The sequence below is a fragment of the Balaenoptera musculus genome, chromosome 5 (assembly GCF_009873245.2).
Source record: "Balaenoptera musculus isolate JJ_BM4_2016_0621 chromosome 5, mBalMus1.pri.v3, whole genome shotgun sequence".
Lineage (NCBI taxonomy): Eukaryota > Metazoa > Chordata > Mammalia > Artiodactyla > Balaenopteridae > Balaenoptera > Balaenoptera musculus.
Genome location: NC_045789.1, coordinates 52,465,797 through 52,489,986, shown reverse-complemented (window position 1 = coordinate 52,489,986; position 24,190 = coordinate 52,465,797). Strand labels below are relative to the sequence as shown.

General features: G+C 40.7%; 1 protein-coding gene across 1 annotated transcript in view; it reads left to right on the top strand.

The window, feature by feature from the left end:
• Positions 1–12,468: 12,468 nt before the first annotated feature.
• Positions 12,469–24,190, top strand: part of MOB1B (MOB kinase activator 1B) — a 66,094-nt gene continuing 54,372 nt past the window's right edge. The window contains exon 1 of the mRNA XM_036852983.1: positions 12,469–12,752. Coding sequence (XP_036708878.1) covers positions 12,739–12,752 — 14 coding nt within the window. The 5' untranslated portion in view covers positions 12,469–12,738. The remainder of the gene's footprint in view (positions 12,753–24,190) is intronic.

The following is a 24,190-nucleotide window of genomic DNA, read 5'->3' as shown; positions in this document are numbered from 1 at the left end:
TTACATTTTTACATGAATTCAAAAAGCAGGGAATAGAGCGCTGGGGGAAGAGAAGAGTACTCGATTGGGGAGGGGGTGTATAAGACGTCTGAATGAAGGATGTTGCCTGGTCAGTTCAGGAGAATGTGTGCAGAGGGAGGTGTTGGGTGGCACACTAGAAGGCAGGAGAAGAGAAGGAGGTCAAAGAAGAATAAAGATGAATTTCATGTACTTACTAGTCTAGCCCCTTCTAAGTTGTTTGAAGACTTTTAGCTTTGATAGGAAACTTAGAACATTGTCATAAACCTGCAAATAAAAATAGTAATTTTTGATTTTTAGAATTAAACTTCAAATCGTACTGTCTTAGAGCAGTGTTTCCCAAACTTCAATTTTTCCCATTACGTGTTTAGATGTTTGTCATATCTAAATATGGTTTTTACCTAATATTTTCCCCTAAATCAGTCGTTCTCAACCAGGGGTGATTTTGCACCCAGGAGAACATTTGGCAATGTCTGGAGACATTTTTGTTTGTGATAACTGGGTGCTAGTGGCACCTAGTGGATAGGGGGCAGGGGTACTGCCAAACATCTTACAATACATAGGGCAGCCTCCCACAGCAAAGAATTACCTGGCCCACCACGCCAGCAGTACCAAAGATGAGAAATCCTGATGTAAATCAGCTCATTTTCTTTTAAACTTCATCATAACTAACATTTATTGAGCAATAGTATATATTTTTTTACTGAAGTATAGTTGATTTACAATGTTGCATTAGTTTCAGGTGTATAGCAAAGTGATTCAGTTATTCATAAATATATCTATTTTTCTCAGATTCTTTTCCCTTATAGGTTATTACAAAATATTGAGTATAGTTCCCTGGGCTATACAGTAGGATATTTTAAATATTGTTCTAAGTGCCTGACGTACAATATTTCATTGAATCTACACATCAACCTTATATAGTAGATAACACCATAAAACTTATTTTACAAGTGAGGAAACTGAGGGTTAACTAACTTGTCCAAGGTCAGACAGCTAGAAAGTAGCTGAATCTGGATGGTTGGATGATAGAGGTCCTGAGCTTAACTAATAGGCCCAATTTTATATCACTAGTATAAATGAAAGCCAGTATTTTTTTAAAAAATTTGTTTATTTTATTTATTTATTTTTGGCTGCATTGGGTCTTCATTGCTGCACGTGGGCTTTCTCTAGTTGCAGTGAACGGGGGCTACTCTTCGTTGCAGTGCGTGGTTTCTCATTGTGGTGGCTTCTCTTGTCGCAGAGCATGGGCACTAGGAGCACGGGCTTCAGTAGTTGTGGCGTGCAGGCTCAGTAGTTGTGGCTCACGGGCTTAGTTGCTCTGTGGCATGTGGGATCTTCCCCGACCAGGGCTTGAACCTGTGTCCCCTGCATTGGCAGGTGGATTCTTAACCACTGAGCCACCAGGGAAGCCCGAAAACCGGTATTATGTGTCTCATGTAGCAGAAGAACATGTAAATAAATTCAATTAGAGCAAAATACTACTAGGCTCTAGCTAGATATTGTTGCCTGCTGAAGTGTCTGGGTCTAAAGCCTGGGGCTCTTTTATAAAAAGGGAGACTAAGTGTTAGAGAGGTGTTAAAGACATACTAGCATCAAACCAAGATGATTCTTGATACAATCAGAAGAAATGAAAATGAATTTAAAGGTGACAACTTCCCTATTATGTAATTCAATATTATATAATGCTGTGTTTGTGTACGACCTAAAATCCCAACTCTTTAAATATACAAAGCTCTAGGATGTTTTGATTCCCCATGAACTAGATGGACCTAGATTCAAATTCTGGATCTACTACTTATTACAGGTATTACGTATATTAGATATGATTTAATATCCTCATCCAGAGAAATGGGACAATAACATCTGCCTCATAAGGTTGTAGTGAGAATTAAGTGAGATATAAAGAGCTTTGAAAGATACTGGCAGAAAATTATACAACAGAAAATAAATATTAGTTCCTCTCATTTCCTGAAGATTCTGTGGTCCCTTTCCAGCACTGGCTTAGATTCTCATATGCTTCCATGATTACACAAGCTCTCTAAGAGCCATGGCAGGACATGCAGCCACAGCTGGCTCCAGAGTACCACAGGGAACAAAGAGCTGCTTTATCCAGAGTAACCACTGAGGCCTCCTGGGAGGAACTGGCCTTTTGAGCCACGCTGTGTAGCCAACACCTTCCCCCCTGCCCCCAGCTCCTGTGAAGGTTGTTGATGATCTGGGGAAGATTTATGGAATTTGCAAGCATGACAGCCCTGAGACAGTGACTCTGATAGATGACACAGGTCCCTGGAGGTTACCAGAGGGAGGAAAGAACAAGGAGAGAAAAAGGAGGCTTTGTTCCCGGTAACACAGTAGTGGATCCATCCTAATTTCTAAACACACACATACCTGCTCCAATTTTGGGCCTGCCATTTGGCCACACAGCCATTGAGTTTATGGCTAAAGGCTGTATTTTAAATATTCACAGCACCTCCTATAGGACTGGATTTGTGATTCTGTGATATCAGCTGAAGTGCAGTTCAAATGAGCATTGGAACTATTGTCTGCTTTTGTCTTCAGAATTTTGACTCTAAAATTTCTTCCCTACTTGATTCCTGATACCTTTATTCTTCTAAAATTTTCCTTTAATAAGGCTTGAGATTTCATGCCATAATCAGGGATAATTAAAATGCAGGGGGCTTCCCTGGTGGCGCAGTGGTTGAGAATCTGCCTGCCAATGCAGGGGACACGGGTTCGAGCCCTGGTCTGGGAAGATCCCACATGCTGCGGAGCAACTGGGCCCGTGAGCCACAATTACTGAGTCCGCGCGTCTGGAGCCTGTGCTCCGCAACAAGAGAGGCCGCGATAGTGAGAGGCCCGCGCACCGCGATGAAGAGTGGCCCCTGCTTGCCACAACTAGAGAAAGCCCTCGCACAGAAACGAAGACCCAACACAGCCATAAAGATAAATAAAAATAAATAAATTTTAAAACCTGAACAAAAAAAGTATTTAAAAAAATGCAAATACAACTAGAGAGGTAATACACTGACAAATTCAGAATATCTCCTCCTCACTAGAATGTAAACATCTTAGGGGTAGGGACTTAGTTTTGTACCCTACTCTATCCCCAATGCTTACATAAGTAACTAGCATATAGTTAGTGCTTAATAAATATTTGTCGAATGAATAAGCGTTCATACTAAGGTGTAAATGGTTGTAGCAGTCAACATTTCCTTTGCCTACACATGTATTTTTTTCATGACTCTGGGATTTACACGTGCTGCATCATCTTTCTGCAATGCCATTGTCTGCCTCTTACTCCTCCATCACCCCTTCCTTACCTGGAGAAAGTCTACTAACCCTTTAAGACTTGCTTTGTGGGTAAAACTCTCTTGGACCCTATCTTCCTCCTGAAATTAACACTCTTTCACTAGCTGGGCTCCTGTAGTCCTTTGCATATAATCCTGTTATAAGAGGGATGGTTTCGTGCTGTAATTATTTGTTTATAAGTCAGTCTCTGCCACTAGAAATGAGCTCCCTGAGCGTTGTAACGTTGCACCTTTCTTTTGTATCCTCACCCTTAGCATGGGTAACTGGTTTATGGTAGATCTTCAAAAAATGTTACTGACTCATTGAATCTTGTAAGTGGTCCTTTATCCTGCAGGGCTCCAGGAAGATCTCACTCCTTATCCCTTAAAGAGTACATTACAAGATTACTTCCTTTAAAAGCTCTGTTTTGGATAGGAAATCTTCCTGCCCACTATGGTTTTAGTTTACTAAATCTCTTTGTCCTATACTCAAATGGAATGATTGGTGTGGAAACACAGAGTACAGCCTATATAAATAAGGGATCTGGATATACTTGGTCAAATTTCAAGGTGGGACTGATTATCTTGGTCGTCTGATTATCTTGGTCATCTTCTCTGTAGATGCTTCCTGGCTGCCCTGATGCCATATAGACCTTAAGGACAGTGATATTCTGGGAGGGCTGGAATATTTCTACTGAGGAAAAACAAATGGTTTGACTATCTGGGACCAGATTCCTATTGGTGCAGGACAGGGGAATTATATCGTGTAAAGCAGTAGCTCATGTCTCCAGCTATAAGAGGATTGTGGCCTGCTCAGGTTGCTGTGGTTGTGACTATGACAACTATGGAAAACATGAGACAGATGCCAAGAAGAGGGGTGTGGGAGTGGCCACGGGCAAGAGAGAACAGATGGCCAAGGCTAGGGGCCACTTAGGGTCCCTGGAGTCCAGTGGTTGTCTAGGCAGGGATTCAAGATCTGACTTCCACATTTCATTATTTATATTGATGCAAACCTTGAACCGCTCATAAGGTGATCCCTTTCATTCATCCATTCTGCTTTAAGTTACTCTGTGGAAGGGAATGGAGGTGGGGGAGGCAGCATAAGCACCTAGGGCACAACCCAAAGGGTTGCAGCGCTTGAGAACAGGCGCAATTTAATTAAGCCAACTGTGAATTTGTGTGGGTGAAAGTAACAGCTGCTGATCCTTAGGATATTTTTAAGTTGCAGCCAGTTGGGATACTCTCTATGTCTATATATGGTCCTTCATGCTAAAGGACCTCATGGAGATGGGTGGGCTAAAAACTTAGACTCCTTGAAACTGCATCATCATCTCTTGGTCTTTGACAGCACGTCAGCAGCCTGCTCTCTGGGAAACTTCAGCAAGGTTAAAAGTTAAGCCTCTCAACTGACGTACTCAGTAGGGACTCCTCCATGCCCCACCCCCTCCCCCAAAATTGTTGCTAGGTTTTTTTGAGAGTAAAGGAGAGACTTATTTGTTTAGTCCCCATATACTTTCAAGCTGCTTAGTTACCACATCTTGCACACAACATGCACTCCAGGTAAACAAACTTTTAAGAGCACGGTAGATTGAAGCAGCAAGCAAGCCCAGCAGACTGAGCCCCCTGAGTCCATGCGCTATATGAAGCAAACCAAAACACAGCTGGTGGAGTTAATTTTAGGCTTTCTGACCTTGGCAATGTACTACCAACTGGGGAAAAGCAGCTCTGAATAGGTTCAGAAGGAGCCTTCCTCCTTCTTCTCCCCATGCAGCTGACTGGAAAAGTGGCTACATGATTTAAGTTTAATGGGAAAAACAATTAATTAATTATAAACCAGGGTAAATTTGACAGATCAAGAAATCCAACATTTCTTGAGCAAGTCGAAGGCCCATGTAAGAAATCTTTTAGGATGTTTGTCCTATGACTAAGATCCTCAACATTATACTCAAAGTAGCACTTTCAGAAAAGTTCTAAAAGACTGGCTTCTCACAAACAAAAATAAATTTCTATATCACAGTGCTTTTATTTTTTTTTTAATTTTTGGCTGCTTTGGGTCTTTGTTGCTGCACGCGGGCTTTCTCCAGTCTTTGTTGCAGTGCACGGGCTTCTCACTGCGGTGGCTTCTCCTGTTGCGGAGCACGGGCTCTAGGCACGCGGGCTTCAGTAGCTGTGGCATGTGGGTTCAGTAGTTGTGACTCGTGGGCTCTAGAGCTCAGACTCAGTAGTTGTGGCGCACAGGCTTAGTTGCTCCGAGACATGTGGGATCTTCCCGGACCAGGACTCGAACCCGTTGTCCCCTGCATTGGCAGGCGGATTCTTAACCACTGCGCCACCAGGGAAGTCCATATCACGGTGCTTTAAGACACCAAAATGGTTTGGCAATGATGAGTGGGGAGATAGAAGTTTTATTAAATTATGCTGTTTATATATATATATATATGTATATATATATCTCTCAAGAATTTAAGTGCAAGGAGTAAATACATACTATTTACTTCTGAATGCATAGGATCCAATTCTCTGACCACCAAAATAGGTAGGTGAGGTTCCTGTAATACACTCACATACAACATGGACCTTTCCTTCCTGACACACAATTTCTAATTTTGCTTTTCTTTGTTTGACTGCCTGTATTTCTCAATGATCCATAGGATTCGTAATGGCAGTGACTATATCCTTGTTATTTTGCTCACAGAGGCCCATAATAGACAATAAATACTCGTTGAGTTGATAAATCAATGATTTGCACCTCATCATTCCCTTAAATCTAGCATCCTATTGCACAAAATTCACCTTTGGAGGAATGAACATCTTGAAAGGGAGGGTACTGTTTTCGGTTTGGGATCAATGGAAGATCCTTCTTCCATTGTAACACATTATAATGTGTTTTGATGCTTTATGGTTTTTGGTGATAAATGAATGCATTGAGAGACACCAAGCTTTACAAACAACCTTTAATACTTCCATTCTTTTCTATTACATTAAAATAATATGTCCTCGAAATAAAGATGCAGACATAGAGAATGGACTTGAGGACACGGGGAGGGAGAAGGGTAAGTTGGGACAAAGTGAGAGAGTAGCATTGACATATATACACTACCAAATGTAACATAGCTAGTGGGAAGCAGCTGCATCGCACGGGGAGATCAGCTCGGTGCTTTGTGACCACCTAGAGGGGTGGGATAGGGAGGGTGGGAGGGAGACGCAAGAGGGAGGGGATATAGGGATATGTGTATATATATATACGTATAGCTGATTCACTTTGTTATACAGCAGAAACTAACACAACATTGTAAAGCAATTATACTCCAATACAGATGTTAAAAAAATAATATGTCCTTGAGAAGCATTTATAACAATTAACTGGTTTGTCTTTAATGAAGATATAGAATTAAAATCTAAAGACCACTGATAAGGATCAGGCTGAATTGTCAGCTATGTTAAATGGGATCGTGTAGCATGCCAAAATTCCTTTAGAATATATTCATTCTAATTTAGGTCATCCTGAGAAGCGGGGGAAAGAAATGGACTTTACTGAATTCAGATTGTATTTATGAGCTATATGATCTTGAGCAAGTTACATACATAACCTCTCAGCATTAGTTTCCTTATCTATAAAAGAGGGAAAATAACACCTAATATCAACCTCATGGGGAAGTGTAAGAAATAAATAAAACAGAGATAAAATATACGAAAAGCTTAGCAGAGTGATTGGCCCATCAGGAATAATCAAAAAATGGTAGTTATAAAAGCAAAAATAATATGTAATAAACTATTTAGATGGAATAATTACCACATCAATCTAGATATTATGTAACCAAAACACTCCTGCACAACAGAATGCATTTTATCAGGTTACTAAAGATTTGTTGCCCGGGTATACTTTATCTCATGTTTGTTTTTCAGGTATCTATTCTTTCAGAGTTAGATCACATTACCAAATCAGAAGACAACAGCTACTCAAGAAATACTGAGGCTCAGATTTAGCTACAGGGTTTGAATTCTGCATTTCTTCTCTCTGGCATAAGGAACATTTGCTTTTAGTTTTACAGGTAAAAGAACATTTATATATATATTGGTAGAAAAAGCTGGCTAATGTGAAGGCAAGGAAGGAACTCCCTAGTCCGAAAACTCATCTTCTATATTAAAAATTTAAAACCCCATTAATAGTAACACTTTTTCTAGGCCTTTTCAAACTGAGACCTGCTGGGCTTCCCTGGCGGCGCAGCGGTTAGGAATCCGCCTGCCAATGCAGGGGACACAGGTTCGAACCCCGGTCCGGGAAGATCTCACATGCCGCGGAGCAACTAAGCCTGTGTGCCACAACTACTGAGCCTGCGCTCTAGAGCCCGCGAGTCACAGCTACTGAGCCCGCGTGCCACAACTACTGAAGCCCGCACACCTAGAGCCCGTGCTCCGCAACAAGAGAAGCCACTGCAATGAGAAGCCCGCGCACCGCAACAAAGAGTAGCCTCTGCTCAGCGCAACTAGAGAAAGCCTGCGCGCAGCAACGAAGACCCAACGCAGCCAAAAATAAATAAATTAAAAAAAAAAAATGAGACCTGCTATTTGTTCATTTTCTTTTTATTATGGAAAATTTCAAAACTAAACAGAAGTAGACAGCACAGTATAATGATCCTCATGTACTCATCACCTGGTTTTGACAATTACTAACTCACTTCATCTATACGCCTACTTCCTTTCCCCCTCCCACACTATTCTGAAGCAAATCCCAGGCATGTTATTTCATCTGCAATTATTTCAGTACATATTTCTAAAAAATAAGGACTCAAAAAACACAGCCACAACATCATCACTACAAATAATAATTAGTCCTTAGTAACATCAAATATCTAATGTTTAAATTTTTTGGTTGTCTATAAATGACATACATATTTGCTATTCTTTTTCAGATTGCTTATTTGAATCGAGATGCAAATGACTGTACACATTACAGCTGGATGATATGTCTCTTATGTTTCTTTCAACCTCTATGTCTCTCCTTCAGCTCTATTTTTTTCTTGCAATTCATTTGTTGAAGAAATTAGGTCCTGCATATTTTCCCCACTGTTTGGATTTGTTGCTTGCATCCCTGTTGTGTCATTTAACATGTTCTTTACCATATTCTTCTGTTCCCTATATTTCCTGTAATTTGATAAATCTTTTATAGAGGCTTGATCAGATTCAGGTTCTATTTTGTCGGCAAGACTTCTTCACAGGTGATGATATAGTCTTCCATCAGGACACACATAAAGTGTGGTTGTCTCTCTTGTGATACTAGCAGCCGTTGGTGATCAATGTCTAGATCCATTAATCCATCAGGGGTTGCAAAAATGGTGATATTCTAAAAATAATTCAATCATTCCTATTTCTTTATTTTTTATTTTTTTTGGCTGTGTTGGGTCTTCGTTGCTGTGTGCAGGCTTTCTCTAGTTGCGCTGAGCGGGAGTTCCGTGAGCAAGGCTCCTCTTTGTTGCGGTGCGTGGGCTTCTCATTGCAGCGGCTTCTCTTGCTGTGGAGCACAGGCTCTAGGCGCGCGGGCTTCAGTAGTTGCAGCACGCAAGCTCAGTAGTTGCGGCTCGCGGGCTCTAGAGTGCAGGCTCAGTAGCTGTGGTGCAGGGGCTTAGTTGCTCCGCAGCATGTGGGATCTTCCCAGACCAGGGATCGAACCCTTGTCCCCTGCATTGGCAGGTGGATTGTTAACCACTGCACCACCAGGGAAGTCCCCCTATTTCATTTTTTTAAACTGAAATATTCTATAAGGAGAAATTTCCCCTGATCTACTACTTGGAAATTTGGCTTTACCTGGTGTTATTTTCTTGGAGAAGGGTAACATATTAATTAACACATTGGCAGTAACTAACTTATCCTATAAAAAGATGCGATGAATCATTTTCTTTATGATTGTAGAAACCCTCACCTCGAAGGAAAAGGAGAATATAACTACAAATGAAGGAGAGGCAGTAAATGGTGATCAAAAACCTGAGATATCTGGGAAGAGAAGAAAGAAGCACAGACGCTTAAAGGTAACACTTTGCTAAGTCTGTTCTTATCTGGCATATAAATTCCTATTTGGAAGCCCACCTTAAGGCTTTGAATACTATCAATATTTACTTACTGAGGTGTCCTGCATTCTTATCTCCTGTTCAGATCTCTCCCCAGACTTTGCACAGCTGTCAAAACTCTACCTGATATGGCAACTTTGATGTCTAAAAGACATTTCAGAGTTAACATATCTAACATGGAACTTTTAGTTTCACCTCAAAATTGTGACTCAGATCTTCCCTATTTCACTAAATGGCAGCACCATCCACCAGTTACTAAAGCCAAAATAACAGGAGTAGACTTTGACTCCTTCTTTTCTCCAATCCCTATAATCAATCAATGAATCACCAAGTGCTGTTCATTTTGAGATTATTAACTTCTTCTTTCGATTATTAATGACACCACCCTAAACCAAGTCACAGCTGTTGAGAAACAATTGTGCTATTACAATAAGTCTTCTGGCATCCCTGCTGACATGTTGGCCTCCTCTGGAACATTCTCCACAAGAAGGGAGAGTGATCTTACTAAAATGTTAATCAAGGATCATGAGCTGATAATTGTTGAAGCTGTGTGATGGATTCATTATACTAATTTCTTCCCCTCTTTATGTGTTCGAAATTTTCCAAATTAAAAAAATAAAATGTTATTCAGATTATTTATATTAACTTCTTATTATTTTACTTCTCGGCTGACTCCTCTATGTTCTTAGAATAAAATCAAATGGCTGTGAGCCCCAGCCAGCCCTCAGTCTACATGTCCAGCTTTATCTGATGCCACTCTTCTTGCTCAGGCTGCCCAGGCCATAACCTGTCAGTTCCGAGAACCCTTTAAGCTCTTTCTTATCTTAGAGCATTTGTACTTTTTACTCCCTGTACCAGAAAATGATCATTCCCTAGCTCTTTGCAAGGCTGGCTCCTTCTTCTTCCTTCAGGTCTCAGCAAAACTTCACCTCCTTAGAGAGGCCTTTCTTAACCACTCAATCTAAATTAGATCTTCCTTCACCACTACTCTCTGTCACAATATTCAGTTTATTTTACACCTTACCACAATTTATAATTATCTTGTTTGTTTATATTTATATAAATATCTTACTTGTTTTTTATGATAAGAAATTAACTTGAATGAATATTTAAAGATATTTGAAGGCATATACCCACTCACATTCTATTCTATTCTATTCATGTTATAATTCCACTTCTTTGAGAAACTGGCGGATAGAATACAAATTTTAATAATCTTGCTTCATAAACAAAATAAGATTTTGATTAGGAGAGTAATTTCTTGAAATTGAAATTTTAGGAAGAGAGTGGTATGAAATTTGGATTGGTGAAGGAGAACATGGAATTAGAAATCTCTATTTGAATATAGTCTCTCTTGGATTCTAAACTGCCCAATATCTTCAAGTGCTGAATAATTTTAAGTGACGGTCATTGTTTGATTTAAATGTCTAACCTCTGAAATTATATTTTGTAATATTAACATGACACCGCTCTCATTTTTACGACCAATACATTTATGTTTTATCAGCTGTTAATTGCAGGCAATTCTCCTAGTGGTATGATAAAGAACTCAGTATTTTTGCAGATTCTGTCCTCTCCCAATCATTGCCCTGACTCAAGAGTCATAGGATTCATTTAAATTTAGTTAGACCAAAAGCAAGGCTACATAAGCCAGCCTACCAAACCAGGGAGCAGATGGAAATTGTCTGCCAGTATTCTAAAGGATGTCCCTGGCATGACAGAATTTTAGAACTGGAAGATATCTTAGAGATCATGTAATAATCCAAAGCGCTCATTTGAAAGGGGGTGAAACTGTTGTTCTAACAGGTTTACAGACTTACTCTTCCCGAAATGAAAGATAATATCCTAATCTGGTCATTCAAGTCATTGTCAGAAGACCCTTATGGAATTGTATATTAAATCTGGATCATATCAAAATCTGGAACACAGGGCTTTTATGTCATAAATCCATGATTTTCAGTATAGTAAGATAACGCCTCCTTCTCCCTCCTTTCCAGCACCTTTGGAGCCTTAAGTCTTTTCAAATTATTCCAGTGACCTCTGCTGTTCCTGAGATAGTATCAACACTTCAATATTTTCTTGTTTTAAAAAATGGTTTGATTTACTAACATGCCAAACTAATAGTACATAAACTCAACAGAACACATTTCATATTGGCACCTCCTTCAAGTCTGTTAGCCCAAGGTGGGTTACTAGCCACACATAATTTTTGTTCAGATTCTTTGAAAAGTTACTTGTAGATTTGATGGGTGTTGTGAGTAAAGAAGATGGACATCTCTTCGTAAAATAAATCGGTACCCAAATTGATAATGCTGTGGTGGGCTGGTGGCAACGCTGATTAAGCATTTATGGGGCTCAAGTCCTTTATAGCCATTGAGCACTCTGATGCACAAAACATTCTAGAAGCTAGAAAGAATTTAGTCCCCCCTTATAGAAGGACTTGCATTTCACATAGTTAAGGGGCCCAGGGCAAGGCTTTATAATCTATTTGCTCCATATAACTTGAATATGTCACCACAGCAGTTTTCCCAGCTGCTGATGACAGCCTCACTTGCCTGTTCAGACAGTGATGGACCCTAACCATCTCCTTGTTTAGGGTTTTAAAACATGCCCATAAAACGACAGGGACCTTGAAAGCCCATTTAGATCCTTTCCTCTCTTCTGGCGGAACCACACCCAAACCATTCCAACCAGATGAAACTCACTCCTGTTTTTACATACGTAGCAGAGAGACTCCATAACATTTCGTCTGGGCACTCACAGTGGGCAGAACTCTGGTGGCAATTCCATCCCTCACTGCAGGACTCTGACATCCCAGAGCTGCAGCCAATTTCCTTCCTGACTGCTGAAACCCAGCTAAGCGGCTCGGAGCGCTCTGCCACGACCCCCAACCGGGTGGACTGGCCTCGACCAACCGGGTGGCCCCAGCACACTTGCGGGGCGTGGCCCGGGGCTGCAAAAGTGTCCAGAAAGTAAGGGACCCGGGGCCGCAACGGGAGGGGCAGGGTGGGCGCGCGCCGCTCTCGCGAGAGCTCACGGAGTCGGGGCAGCGAGGGACTGGAGACGAAGTGCCGGGGGAGCAGCGCTGCGGTCGCGGTGGTTGTTCTCTGTGCAGGAGGCGAGTGGCCCTTTCCCCGCCCCTTTTTCCTTCTCCTCCCACTGAGTGACTCAAGCCTGGTGCTTCCCACTTCCGCCCCCTCTGCCAGCCATTGGAACTAGCAAAACCGAACAAGTTGCGGCCGCCGAGCAGCCGGCGCTACCCGCCTCCTCATCCTCGCCTTCTTCTTCTCCTTGCCTGGCCGCCGACGTCGCCGCCACCCCGAGGCCTCGCGACTGCCGAGCCCGCAGCCCACGCCACGGCCGACATGAGCTTCTTGTTGTGAGTAGCCAGGCCCAGTGCGCACCGGCTTTGTTCAGAAGACCTGGGCCGCGGGTCCCCCACCCCTCTCCCAGCTTTGCCCCTAGCTGCTTGACCCGGGCGTCCCCACCCACCAGGTCTCGGGGAACCTGCCCCGAATGCTCGCGCTGCCTGACCGCCGCCGCTTCCCCGGCCCGCTTCGAGCAGGCGGGGAATCCTCCGGCCCCCAAGGAGGCTCTTTCTCCCCGGACCCCAAGTCCCGACACACCCCGATGCCTGCGTCCGCATTTCTCCATCACCCCAACCTTTCCTCTCGCTCTTCTCTTGCGTTTGTTTGCACGCTCTATATAGATAGCTCCCACTCTTCCGCAAGACCCGTATCCGACGCGTGCCCGGTCGCCTGTCTCCGTCTCCCCTGTTCATTGCTTTTTTTTCTGGGTCCCAAGCACAGAAGATAGAGCTTCTACTTTCTTCCGTCACCCCAGGACCCTTTTCATTCCCCACTTAGGTTTTAGGAGTGGGAAGTTGGGGTGACAAGTCTTGTGTATTTAACACAACGCGGCTGCTTGCGCGTCAGGATCCTCTGGTGACAACCTGGGGTCTTGGGGACTGGAGCGCCTTGCTTTCCCGAGGTGCCCCTCCTCCCAGCGTGCTCCCCTGAAGAGTATGGGCTCTATCTTTTTAGACAACCACCATATAGGGTCTGGGTAGTGTGCTCTGGGTTGATTAGGGAGTTGTTTTGCAAATCATTTGTAAATGCCAACTCAACGTCGCATTTAGTGCTCGTCATTATTTCCCTTATCGTTTATTGCAGACGAGTTGAGGGGGATGGGCAGAAAGATGGGGTGGCCGGATGGGAGTATGGTGGCAGCAGACAAGCCTCAGGTCCTCCGAAAACAAGACCTTACACCCTGGGGAATTACTCTTTTGAAGGCTTCGCTGTGATTCACCTCTGTTTAATCTGTGGTTAGAAAGCTAATAAAAACTCGGAGATTGAAACCTACCCCATATGCTCCTTTACCGTTGTGGAGAAAATTAGCATTTAAAGATTTTCTTCTTTCCCCACTTCCCATAATTTTTCGTCATCACATTGGCACCTGAATCCTGAGAATTTAATTAACCCTTATTTTCACAAGCTTATGTCTAGAATGTTAATCCTTTTTAGGGTGTTTAAGCAAAACTGAGCCATCACAGAGGCTAACCGGCAGGTGGACTTGCTAATATTTCTAATATGCACAGGGGGTGCTTGGCTTGTGTCAACCTGCCTAACACATTTGAGCTTATGAAACCTCTTTCTTAGGCTCATCCTAGAAGTTGATTGTGAGTTTGTCAGATAGGTAGTACTAGATGAGAGGACTGAGTGACTTCATAAACATCTTTGCTTCCTATTTTAGTTTGAATCAAGATAGCCAAGCATCTCCACTTGAAACTTCTCATCTTGAGTATTTTTTGCATTGCTGTTTTCTGATTTCTTCAAGAATTTAAAAGCTGTCTTTGAAATAGCAATGTAGATATGTCCTTGACTGCTTCTGATGGGCCTGTGTCTCTTGGAACTCATAGCTAAAATTGTTTGAAGCAGGGAAGAACCATATTTGGCTGAAACTAGGAGATAGAGAAGGTTTGGGTGGTATTTTCTGAACATAAATACAATAGTATCCTGCTTTTCCCTGGCTCAGTAATAATTACAGAAATGTAATGGATAAGTTCATTATCCTGAAGCATATTAGCTGCATAAGAAGAATCTTGCCATAACTAACGTAGATAGCACATTAGAGGGTTTGTACTATTTGGAACACGATTTTTCAGTCAGGTCACACGTAGCAGTTAATAAATTCTCAAGATATTTTGCCCGTGTGCTGCCTGACAGTCCAAAAAAGTTAATCTAATATTTTTGGTTTTGATTTTTGTCCACCGATAGTTTAAAATCTGAAGTGAACACCTCGTAAGTAGAAATAATTATCAGAAGTGAAAGAACAAAGTTTTGGTTATTATCTATTTGTTATTTGGTATACTTTCCTGAATATTATTTCTGTACCAACAGATAAGCAGAGAAAATAAGAGTTGCAGTTTAGGAGTTAAATACAAATATTTCTCTCCAGTTCTTGGAAGCTTATTTGTAAAGTGGCTGTAAGTGGATGAAGCTGCAAAAATAAGGGCAATGTGCGATAGGGTTATGAAGGTGATGACTCACAACTCTTGAGGGCTTTAAGATAGAAAAAAATTATTGATTTAAAAAACATCATTCATTGTGCAGGCACTGGTGTAGGCACTGGTTCAGAATAAATTTGCACTGCTTTGATTCTAACTGGGACAAACCTTTGGTTGTGCTGCATATTGGCCTGTGTGTGTCTTCAAATTAAGCTAAACTCCCAGATAGTGCATACAAAAACTTCACAGGAACCTAATTTAACTTTGTAGACTCAAATCTTTAAACACATCCATAGCACCTGCTGTGTGCTAGGCACTGTGCAAGATGTGAGACTCTAGAAATGGTAGACAGTGTATAAACAGTCATCTGTAATAGATGCAATACAAGCATAGGGGTCCAAAGAATACAGAGCATTGTGTTCTATTTGAGCAGGGGGAAGATTTCATGGAAGAAGTGATGGATAGTTAATGGAAGGTATAACAAGAGTTCTCTAAAAGGGTAAGGGGAAATGGGAGATTTCAGTTAGAGGAAACATCATGGAGGCATGAAATTGCCTGTGAATTCTCCATTTTCCGGTTTGTTCAAGAGGCTGTAGAATTTGGGAGCTAGATGGGGTCTATCAGTAACACAGTGTACTCCTCTCTTTTTTGCTAAAGTGGCAAAATCACCAACCTCACGTTACTGGCCTAATTATTGGCCTGGGTAGAATTGGAACACAGGTCTCTTGACTTAGGGTTTTTCCTCTCCTGACATTTTATGCATATAAAGTTGAGGGAGATTTAGGATCAGAGTGAGTTCTTAACAGTCATTCAAAAAATATATAGAGTGTTCTCTATGTTTCTAGCATTTTTAGATTGCAAGTCTCTTCTGACATGGAATTCCACAGAAACATTTGACTAGGAAAAAACCAAGGTGTAATTTCCTAATGTAAGACTGCTTGGTTGGAACAGAGTTAGAACAAATATAGTTAACTTTAAAACAGAAGTTTGTAGGAAGGTGGTTTAGGAATGAGAATGAATATAAACCAGGTCTGTTTCTGTATAGGAAGAAACAAAGAGGTTGGGAACGGAAGGAAATATTTATTGAACATTATGCTAGACAGCTGCCATTTGTGTTTTCAAAAGAATAGCAATTTGGGAAAGGGGACCCAGGATTTTAGCTGTGTTTATATGTGTCTCTCTCTGTCTCCCTCTTCTACTTCTCTCTTCTCTCTTACCTCCTTCTTTCCTCCAAACACCTCCCCCCGCCCCGCCCCCCATACCAGCATCTTTGTTTTCAGGCAGATGATTCAACTGATTTTAGTGCTTCAGTATCCTCACCTGTAAAAGAAATTAATAATGAAAATAGCCTGCTAAGTGCTTACCATGTGCCAGACACCACATGCTTTAGATAAGTAACTCAATTTAATAACTAGTAGGAGGAACCCCATTTTTACAGATGAAGATACTGGCAAAGAGAGGTTAAATAATTTGTTCAAATTATGTAGCTAGTCAGTGGGGTCGCTGGGATTTGAATCCTGGCAGTCTAGATCCAGAGAACCTACCTCATATTACCTTATCTCTAATTGATAAAATTATATAAAAAGGTGGTATTCAGATAGGCCTTGTTTGTTTTTTTTTTTTTTTTTTTTTTTTAAATATATTGAGGTAAGGCAACGAAGAGGGTTTGAAAGCAAGGCAGAACTGCAGGAAACAAATTTATGTATTTATTTATTTATTTATGGCTGTGTTGGGTCTTCGTTTCTGTGCGAGGGCTTTCTCTAGTTGCGGCAAGTGGGGGCCACTCCTCATCGCGGTGCGCGGGCTTCTCACTATCGCGGCCTCTCTTATTGCGGAGCACAGGCTCCAGACGCGCAGGCTCAGCAATTGTGGCTCACGGGCGTAGTCGCTCCGAGGCATGTGGGATCTTCCCTGACCAGGGCTCGAACCCGTGTCCCCTGCATTGGCAGGCAGATTCTCAACCACTGCTAGGCCTTGTTTTTTTTTTTTGTTTTTTTTTAGGCCTTGTTTTTAAGAGAAGTCTTTCATGACCAGGTATTAATATCTCACACTGTGAGGACTGCTTTCTAAGGATCATCAAGAATATAATGGCGGAAGAGAAAATAGAAACCTTTAAATTTAAATAATACTTTAAAATTATTTTTGACTTTTATTTTTAGTGTAAGAATAATACTAGTTGATTCACTTTGTTATACAACGGCAACTAACAACAATGCAAAGCAATTATACTCCAATAAAGATGTTTTAAAAAAAAAAAGAAAGACTAATACACATGTTGGAGTAATTACAAAATACTTATAAGAAAAGGAAGAAAATAAAAATCTCTCATAATCACACCTTCAGAGATAACTATTGTATTTTGTGATATCACTTCCTAATCTTTTCTGTCACGTTTTTGTTTGTACATGTGTAAAAATACACAAATGGATCCCTACTGTCCATAGACCAGGTTTTTCACTTGTGAAGTTTTTATGTCAGTATACTTCTACAGCATCACTTTGAGTGGCTGTTGACCAAGTATTATCTTTACAGTTTTGTTATCTGACCAACCAATTTAATACGTTACGCTTTTTCGGGGGTGGGGGGGAGGGAGTTGAAGTAAGTATGGTCATCTTTTCAGAACTATAGTTTTGGGAATTGCAAATATCAGTACTTGGCTGGCCTTAGTTTACTCTTACCATCTGATACAGGATTGCTTTTGTTTTACACTACTGAGTGCAAAATAATTACTATGTGATTACTTTTACCATTAACGACTTTTTTTTCCTTGATGTAGTTGAAGAGTTTTTGTACCTTTGGAGTTTCTGATATATGAAAGCACATGTAGTACTTCTCTTCAACTGTATATTTGATTAGTAGGTATTAAAGCAGAATACTTGTGTTACTTCTTGAAAAATATAAGAAAAATGGTACCTATAAGGAATGTTAAGTCCTATAGAGAAGTTTTAAACTCTCCTGTCTTGCAACATTCCATTTTTAAAAAGATTGAGATATAATTGATGTATAACATTAGTTTCAGGGGCATAACTTCCATTTTTGTTTTGTATCAATTAACTAACTTAAGGCCATCTTTTATAGCATGCTTAATTAAAGTGTAGCTGTGAAACCTGTTCATTTGCAGAAGTGATTTTTAAGTTTTATTTTGAAACATTTTCAAATTTTTAGAAAAGCTGCAAAAAATAGCACAAAGAACTCCTATATATTCCTTATCCAGAGAACCCATTTAGTTTCATTAGTTGCTCGAATAATGTCATCCTCAGCAAAAGGATCCAGTCAGCAATCATGTATCACACCCAGTTTTGTGTGTGCTGCCTTCTTCAAACTGAAACATTACCTTAGTTTTTCCTTGACTTTCAGGATTTTTATATCTTTGAGGACTACAGGCCAGTCATTTTGTAGAATATCTCTCAGTTTGAGTTTGTCTGGTGTTTCTTTGTGGTGAGACCTGGTTGTGCATTTGAGGCAGAAGTATCACAGGCGTGATACATGTTTTTCTTACAGCATCTTATCAGGTGCACATAATGTATGTTTATTCATTGTTGGAGGTGATTCCTTTGATTTAAGTGTCTATAAAGATTCTCTAGTATAAAGTTATTATATATTTTTTCTCTGTGATTAATATTTTGTCGGGAGCTATTTTGAGATTATGTAACTATCTCCTTCCATTTTCACCTACTAGTTTTAGTGTTCATTGATATTTCTTCTCTATATTACTACTATGATGCTTGCCAATATTCTAATTCTGTCATTGCGTTTACATTTATTATTTGACACTTTTACTGTAAGGGATCACTTATTCTTCCCATTTATTTATTTTTTTAGTATCAGTGTGGACTCATGGGTTCCTATTTTATTTAATGAGTTATAATCTATAATCATTATTTATTTTGGTGCTCAAATTGTCTCAGTTTTAGCTAGTTGGAGTCCTGTTCAGGCTGGCTTCTGTGTCCCTTTGATTTGTTCCTGTCTTTCTCTGAGTACTCCGTTACTTTCCGGCACAACCAGATATTCCAGGTTTATCTTTTTTTTTTTTTTTAAATTTATTTATTTAATTAATTTATTTTTGGCTGCATTGGGTCTTCGTTGCTGTGTGTGGGCTTTTTCTAGTTGCAGTGAGCGGGGGCTATTCTTCGTTGTGGTGCACAGGCTTCTCATGTGGTAGCTTCTCTTGTTGCGGAGCACGGGCTCTAGGCGCACAGGCTTCAGTAGTTGTGGCACACGGGCTCAATGGTTGTGGATCGCGGGCTCAGTAGTTGTGGCTCGCGGGCTCTAGAGCGCAGGCTCAGTAGTTGTGGCGCAGGGGCTTAGTTGCTCCACAGCATGTGAGATCTTTCCAGACCAGGGCTCGAACCCGTGTTCCCTGCATTGGCAGGCAGATTCTTAACCACTGTGCCACCAGGGAAGTCCCCCAGGTTTATCTTATACTTTCTCTGCCTCAGTCCTGGAACTGGCCATTTCTGTAAATAAGGGCCTTGGTTCTGGCCAGTGATAAATAGTATTTGGAAACCAGAATTTAGGTGCTAGGTGTGCTTATTACTACATATGTTTTGCTGCTCCCAGGCTCTCTCATTGGACAATGCTAGAAAATACATACCCATACAAATTTACATCCAAAAATTTTATTCTGTATCTATCCATATATTCCCAATGAGCTCACACTAATTCCTGCAATTCTGAGCACAGGGTTCATCCTAGTCTTATCCCTTTATGTATTTTTCACTTTCTCCTTTGTCAGTGAGAAACCTGGCTCCCATTATCCTCAATATACTTATTTGTTCAGACCTCTGTATATATAGCTATTCTTCTGACTCTGCCTGGCCACCTTCCTTGTGGCTTGGCGTCCAACTGTCATCCAGCCACCATTAATACTCTCCTGAGCATGTGTGGACCCCTCCTTTGCCCATATTAAGGATGAAAGTAGTCTGAGACTCCACTATGTGTGGTATCAGTGTGATAGTAATCTAATTTTTTTCCCCATGAATCCTGTGTTTAGGACCAATACCTCATAGAGATGTTGGGAGGATTAGATATCCCGAATGTAAAAGGCCTAGCTCAATGTGCAACAGTGATATCTAGTTCATTGTCAATATCTCAACAGTGTGATGGTTGCTTGTAGCTGTTATTATTTTTTATAAACATAGTCATCATTTCTGATTACTAAATCATAGCCAATTTCTGTAGGTTTATTATCATATGTATTAGTGTTACTTTGCTCTTCTGAAGTTAGAACTTAAAAGCAGGAGTTTGAAGGTAAACAAACATTATTTGGGTAATAGTCTAAGTACCTCATAGTCAAGCAGCCTTATTAATATTTGTAATGGAAAGACTGAATCTTATTTTATTGCTACTATTGTTTTACTTTTTTGCCTAAGTTCTCTTGTTCTCAAATTGAAATTTGATGAGAATAGTTCAGTAGTTATAGTATTGGGTGTTAATTTTTTGTGTTTCTTTGTAGAAATAGTTAATGGTTTAACTTAAATAATTTCTTACTATTCAGTATGAACATAGAATAAAGTGGAAGCAGTAGGGGTAAAAGTCTTTTATGGCAACTTTTCTGGTATCTCGATGCCCAGATCATGTTCCACACAGATGGGCAGCAGCATGACCTTCTCTTTAGAGAATCTGTTTGTTTGCTGGTGCCCTGTAGCATTAGATTTAACTACTGAAATAGCTCTTTGTTTAAAAACTCCCTGTTGGTTATAGGTTGTACTCACATATGCCTGGTTCCATTCTCCCTAACCCTTCCCCACACCCTGCCAAATGTTCAACTGGTTCTCTTATTTTCAACTCTCAGAAATTGTACTTTTGAGTCAGTGAATAACACCGATTTGTCAAAACTGAAGTCTCAACCGGAACACAGCATTGTTTTGAGGACTGATGCTTGTGTTTCCACTCTATTGTTGAGGACTCCCAAAGGGGTCTTATTTGTCAGAATGTTCAACCTTTTAATCAGTCCTTTGTTAACCTTGTCAATTTTTAATTTGAGAAATGGCAAGTTATCAAGAACTGAAATAAATTTTCTTTTCAGATTTTAGTTAGAGCCAAACCATACCAAATAGTACAATTCTAAGTGGCTAGACATTTGGGAACCAAAATGTTCCTCAGTTGAGCTGTATTAATTTTAGCTTTTGCCAATCCTGAGAAAGAAAAACAGAGCTGGAGGAATCAGGCTCCCTGACTTCAGACTATACTACAAAGCTACAATAATCAATACAGTATGGTACTGGCACAAAAACAGACATATAGATCAATGGAACAGGGTAGAAAGCCCAGAGATAAACCCATGGACATATGGTCACCTTATCTTTGATAAAGGAGGCAAGAATATACAGTGAAGAAAAGACAGCCTCTTCAATAAGTGGTTCTGGGAACACTGGACAGCTGCATGTAAAAGAATGAAATTAGAACCCTTCTTAACAACATACACAAATGGATTAGAGACCTAAATGGAAGGCCAGACACTATAAAACTCTTAGAGGAAAACATAGGCAGCACATTCTGTGACACAAATCACAGCAAGATCCTTTTTGACCCACCTCCTGGAGAAATGGAAATAAAAACAAAAATAAACAAATGGGACCTGATGAAACTTAAAAGATTTTGCACAGCAAAGGAAACCATAAACAAGATGAAAAGACAACCCTCAGAATGGGAGAAAATATTTGCAAGTGAAGCAACTGACAAAGGATTAATCTCCAAAATTTACAAGCAGCTCATGCAGCTCACTATCAAAAAAACAAACAACCCAATCCAAAAATGAGTAGAAGACCTAAATAGACATTCTCCAAAGACGATATTCAGATTGCCAACAAACATATGAAAGGATGCTCAACATCACTAATCATTAGAGAAATGCAAATCAAAACTACAATGAGGTATCACCTCACACCAGTCAGAATGGCCATCCTCAAATCTACAAACAGTAAATGCTGGAGAGGGTGTGGAGAAAAGGGAACCCTCTTGCACTGTTGGTGGGAATGTAAATTGATACAGCCACTATGGAGAATAGTATGGAGGTTCCTTAAAAAACTAAAAACAGAACTACCATATGACCCAGCAATCCCACTCCTGGGCATATACCCTGAGAAAACCATAATTCAAAAAGAGTCATGTACCACAATGTTCATTGCAGCACTATTTACAATAGCCAGGGCATGGAAGCATCCCAAGTGTCCATCAACAGATGAATGGATAAAGAAGATCTGGCACATATATACAATGGAATATTACTCAGCCATAAAAAGAAACAAAATTGAGTTATTTGTAGTGAGGTGGATGGACGTAGAGTCTGTCATACAGAGTGAAGTAAGTCAGAAAGAGAAAAATACCTCATGCTGACATATATATATGGAATCTAAAAAAAAAAAATAGTACTGATGAACCTAGGGGCAGGACAGGAATAAAGACGCAGATGTAGAGAATGGACTTGAGGACACAGGGAGGGGGAAGGGTAAGCTGGGACGAAGTGAGAGAGTGGCATGGACATATATACACTACCAAATGTAAAATAGATAGCTATTGGGGAGCAGCCTCATAGCACAGGGAGATCAGCTCGGTGCTTTGTGACCACCTAGAGGGGCGGGATAGGGAGGGTGGAGGGAGGGAGACCCAAGAGGGAGGGGATAGGGGGATATATGTATACGTATAGCTGATTCACTTTGTTATACAGCAGAAACTAACACAACATTGTAAAGCAATTATACTCCAATAAAGATGTTATAAATAAATAAATAAATAAAAATGGGGAAAACAGTTTTAGATTTTGCTCAAATGGTAGCATATTTATAAGGTGTTGGGACTTTATTGTCACACGATAACTGTAGGTTCTAGAGATATCTTTACCTTTTTTTTTTTTTTTTGTCATTCAGTATTAAGGTATCACTGTCATTTTATTTAGCACCGTTGGGATGAAAGGCTACTCTTGACCCTCTGGTGACAGAAGGCCACCCCCAGGACTGAGGAGGTCATATCTATGCATAGCTATAACTCTTTTTTTTTTTAAATTTAAAATATGTTTATTTCTGGATTCTTTTTGGCCACACTGCATGACTTGTGGGATCTCAGTTCCCTGACCAGGCATTGAACCCTGGCCATGGCAGTGAAAGCATGGAATCCTAACTACTAGGTCATGAGGGAACTCACATAACTATAACCCTTGAGAAGTCTACTTTAGACACTTAAAGTGAGGAGCTTTAGCATCACTTAGGAGCATGTTAGAAATGCAAGATTTCAGACTCCAATCCTCGAATTAGAACGCATTTTAATAAGATCCCTTACTTTAAAAAGCACCTGCAAGTTTTAGAAGCTTTAGACAATAGTAAGTCGATGGATGCCTATGTATTGAGTTAAATAATTCAAAGTAAGGTAAAGAAGAAAAAAAAATCCTTGGGATTCAGTATAACACTGAAGAAAAAAAAAATACTTGGGACTCAGTATAATACTACCTCTGTCTTTAAGAGACTCTGTGAGGCCCTGACAAAGATTCTTTGCCTGACCAAACTTTGGTCAGGTCTTGAACTTTCTAATGGGTCCATCTGTGCACTTCCTTGTAAAGTCTGGTTTTATCAAGAACCCTGCTAGTTAGGTTAACCACAATCCCCTTCCACCCTCAACATCTGATCAGCTTCCTCATCCGCCACCATCCCTCAGGTGATGTATGGATCACCCCTGCCTGTCTTCAGCAAGAATCCTGTTAGGTCAGGGGCTTCCCTGGTGGCGCAGTGGTTAAGAATCCGCCTGCCAATGCAGGGGACACGGGTTTGAGCCCTGGTCCTGGAAGATCCCACGTGCCGCGGAGCAACTAAGCCTGTGCACCACAACTACTGAGCCTGCGCTCTAGAGCCTGCGTGCCACAACTACTGAAGCCCGCACGCCTAGAGCCCGTGCTCGGCAACAACAGAAGCCACCGCAATGAGAAGCCCGCGCACCGCGACGAAGAGTAGGCCCCGCTCACCGCAACTGTGCCCGCGCACAGCAATGACGACCGAACACAGCCAAAAATAAATAAATAAAGTAAATAAATTTATTTAAAAAAAAAGAATCCTATTAGGTCAGTTTAACCAGAAACACAACACCCCCCTCCCCGTCCCCTTTCCCCCCCCAATATTTCCTCTTAGTAATTTTTCTATCCACTCACCCCCGCACCCTGCTTCTTCGTTATACATTCCTTCTTGCCCATGCTGTATTTGGAGTTGAACTCCGTCTCTCTCCCATACTGTAAAATCCCATTGCAGTAGTCCCTATCCCTGCCTCATTGTTCCTGAGTAAAATCTGCTTTACCATCTTTAACAAATGTCAGTGAATTTTTTTTT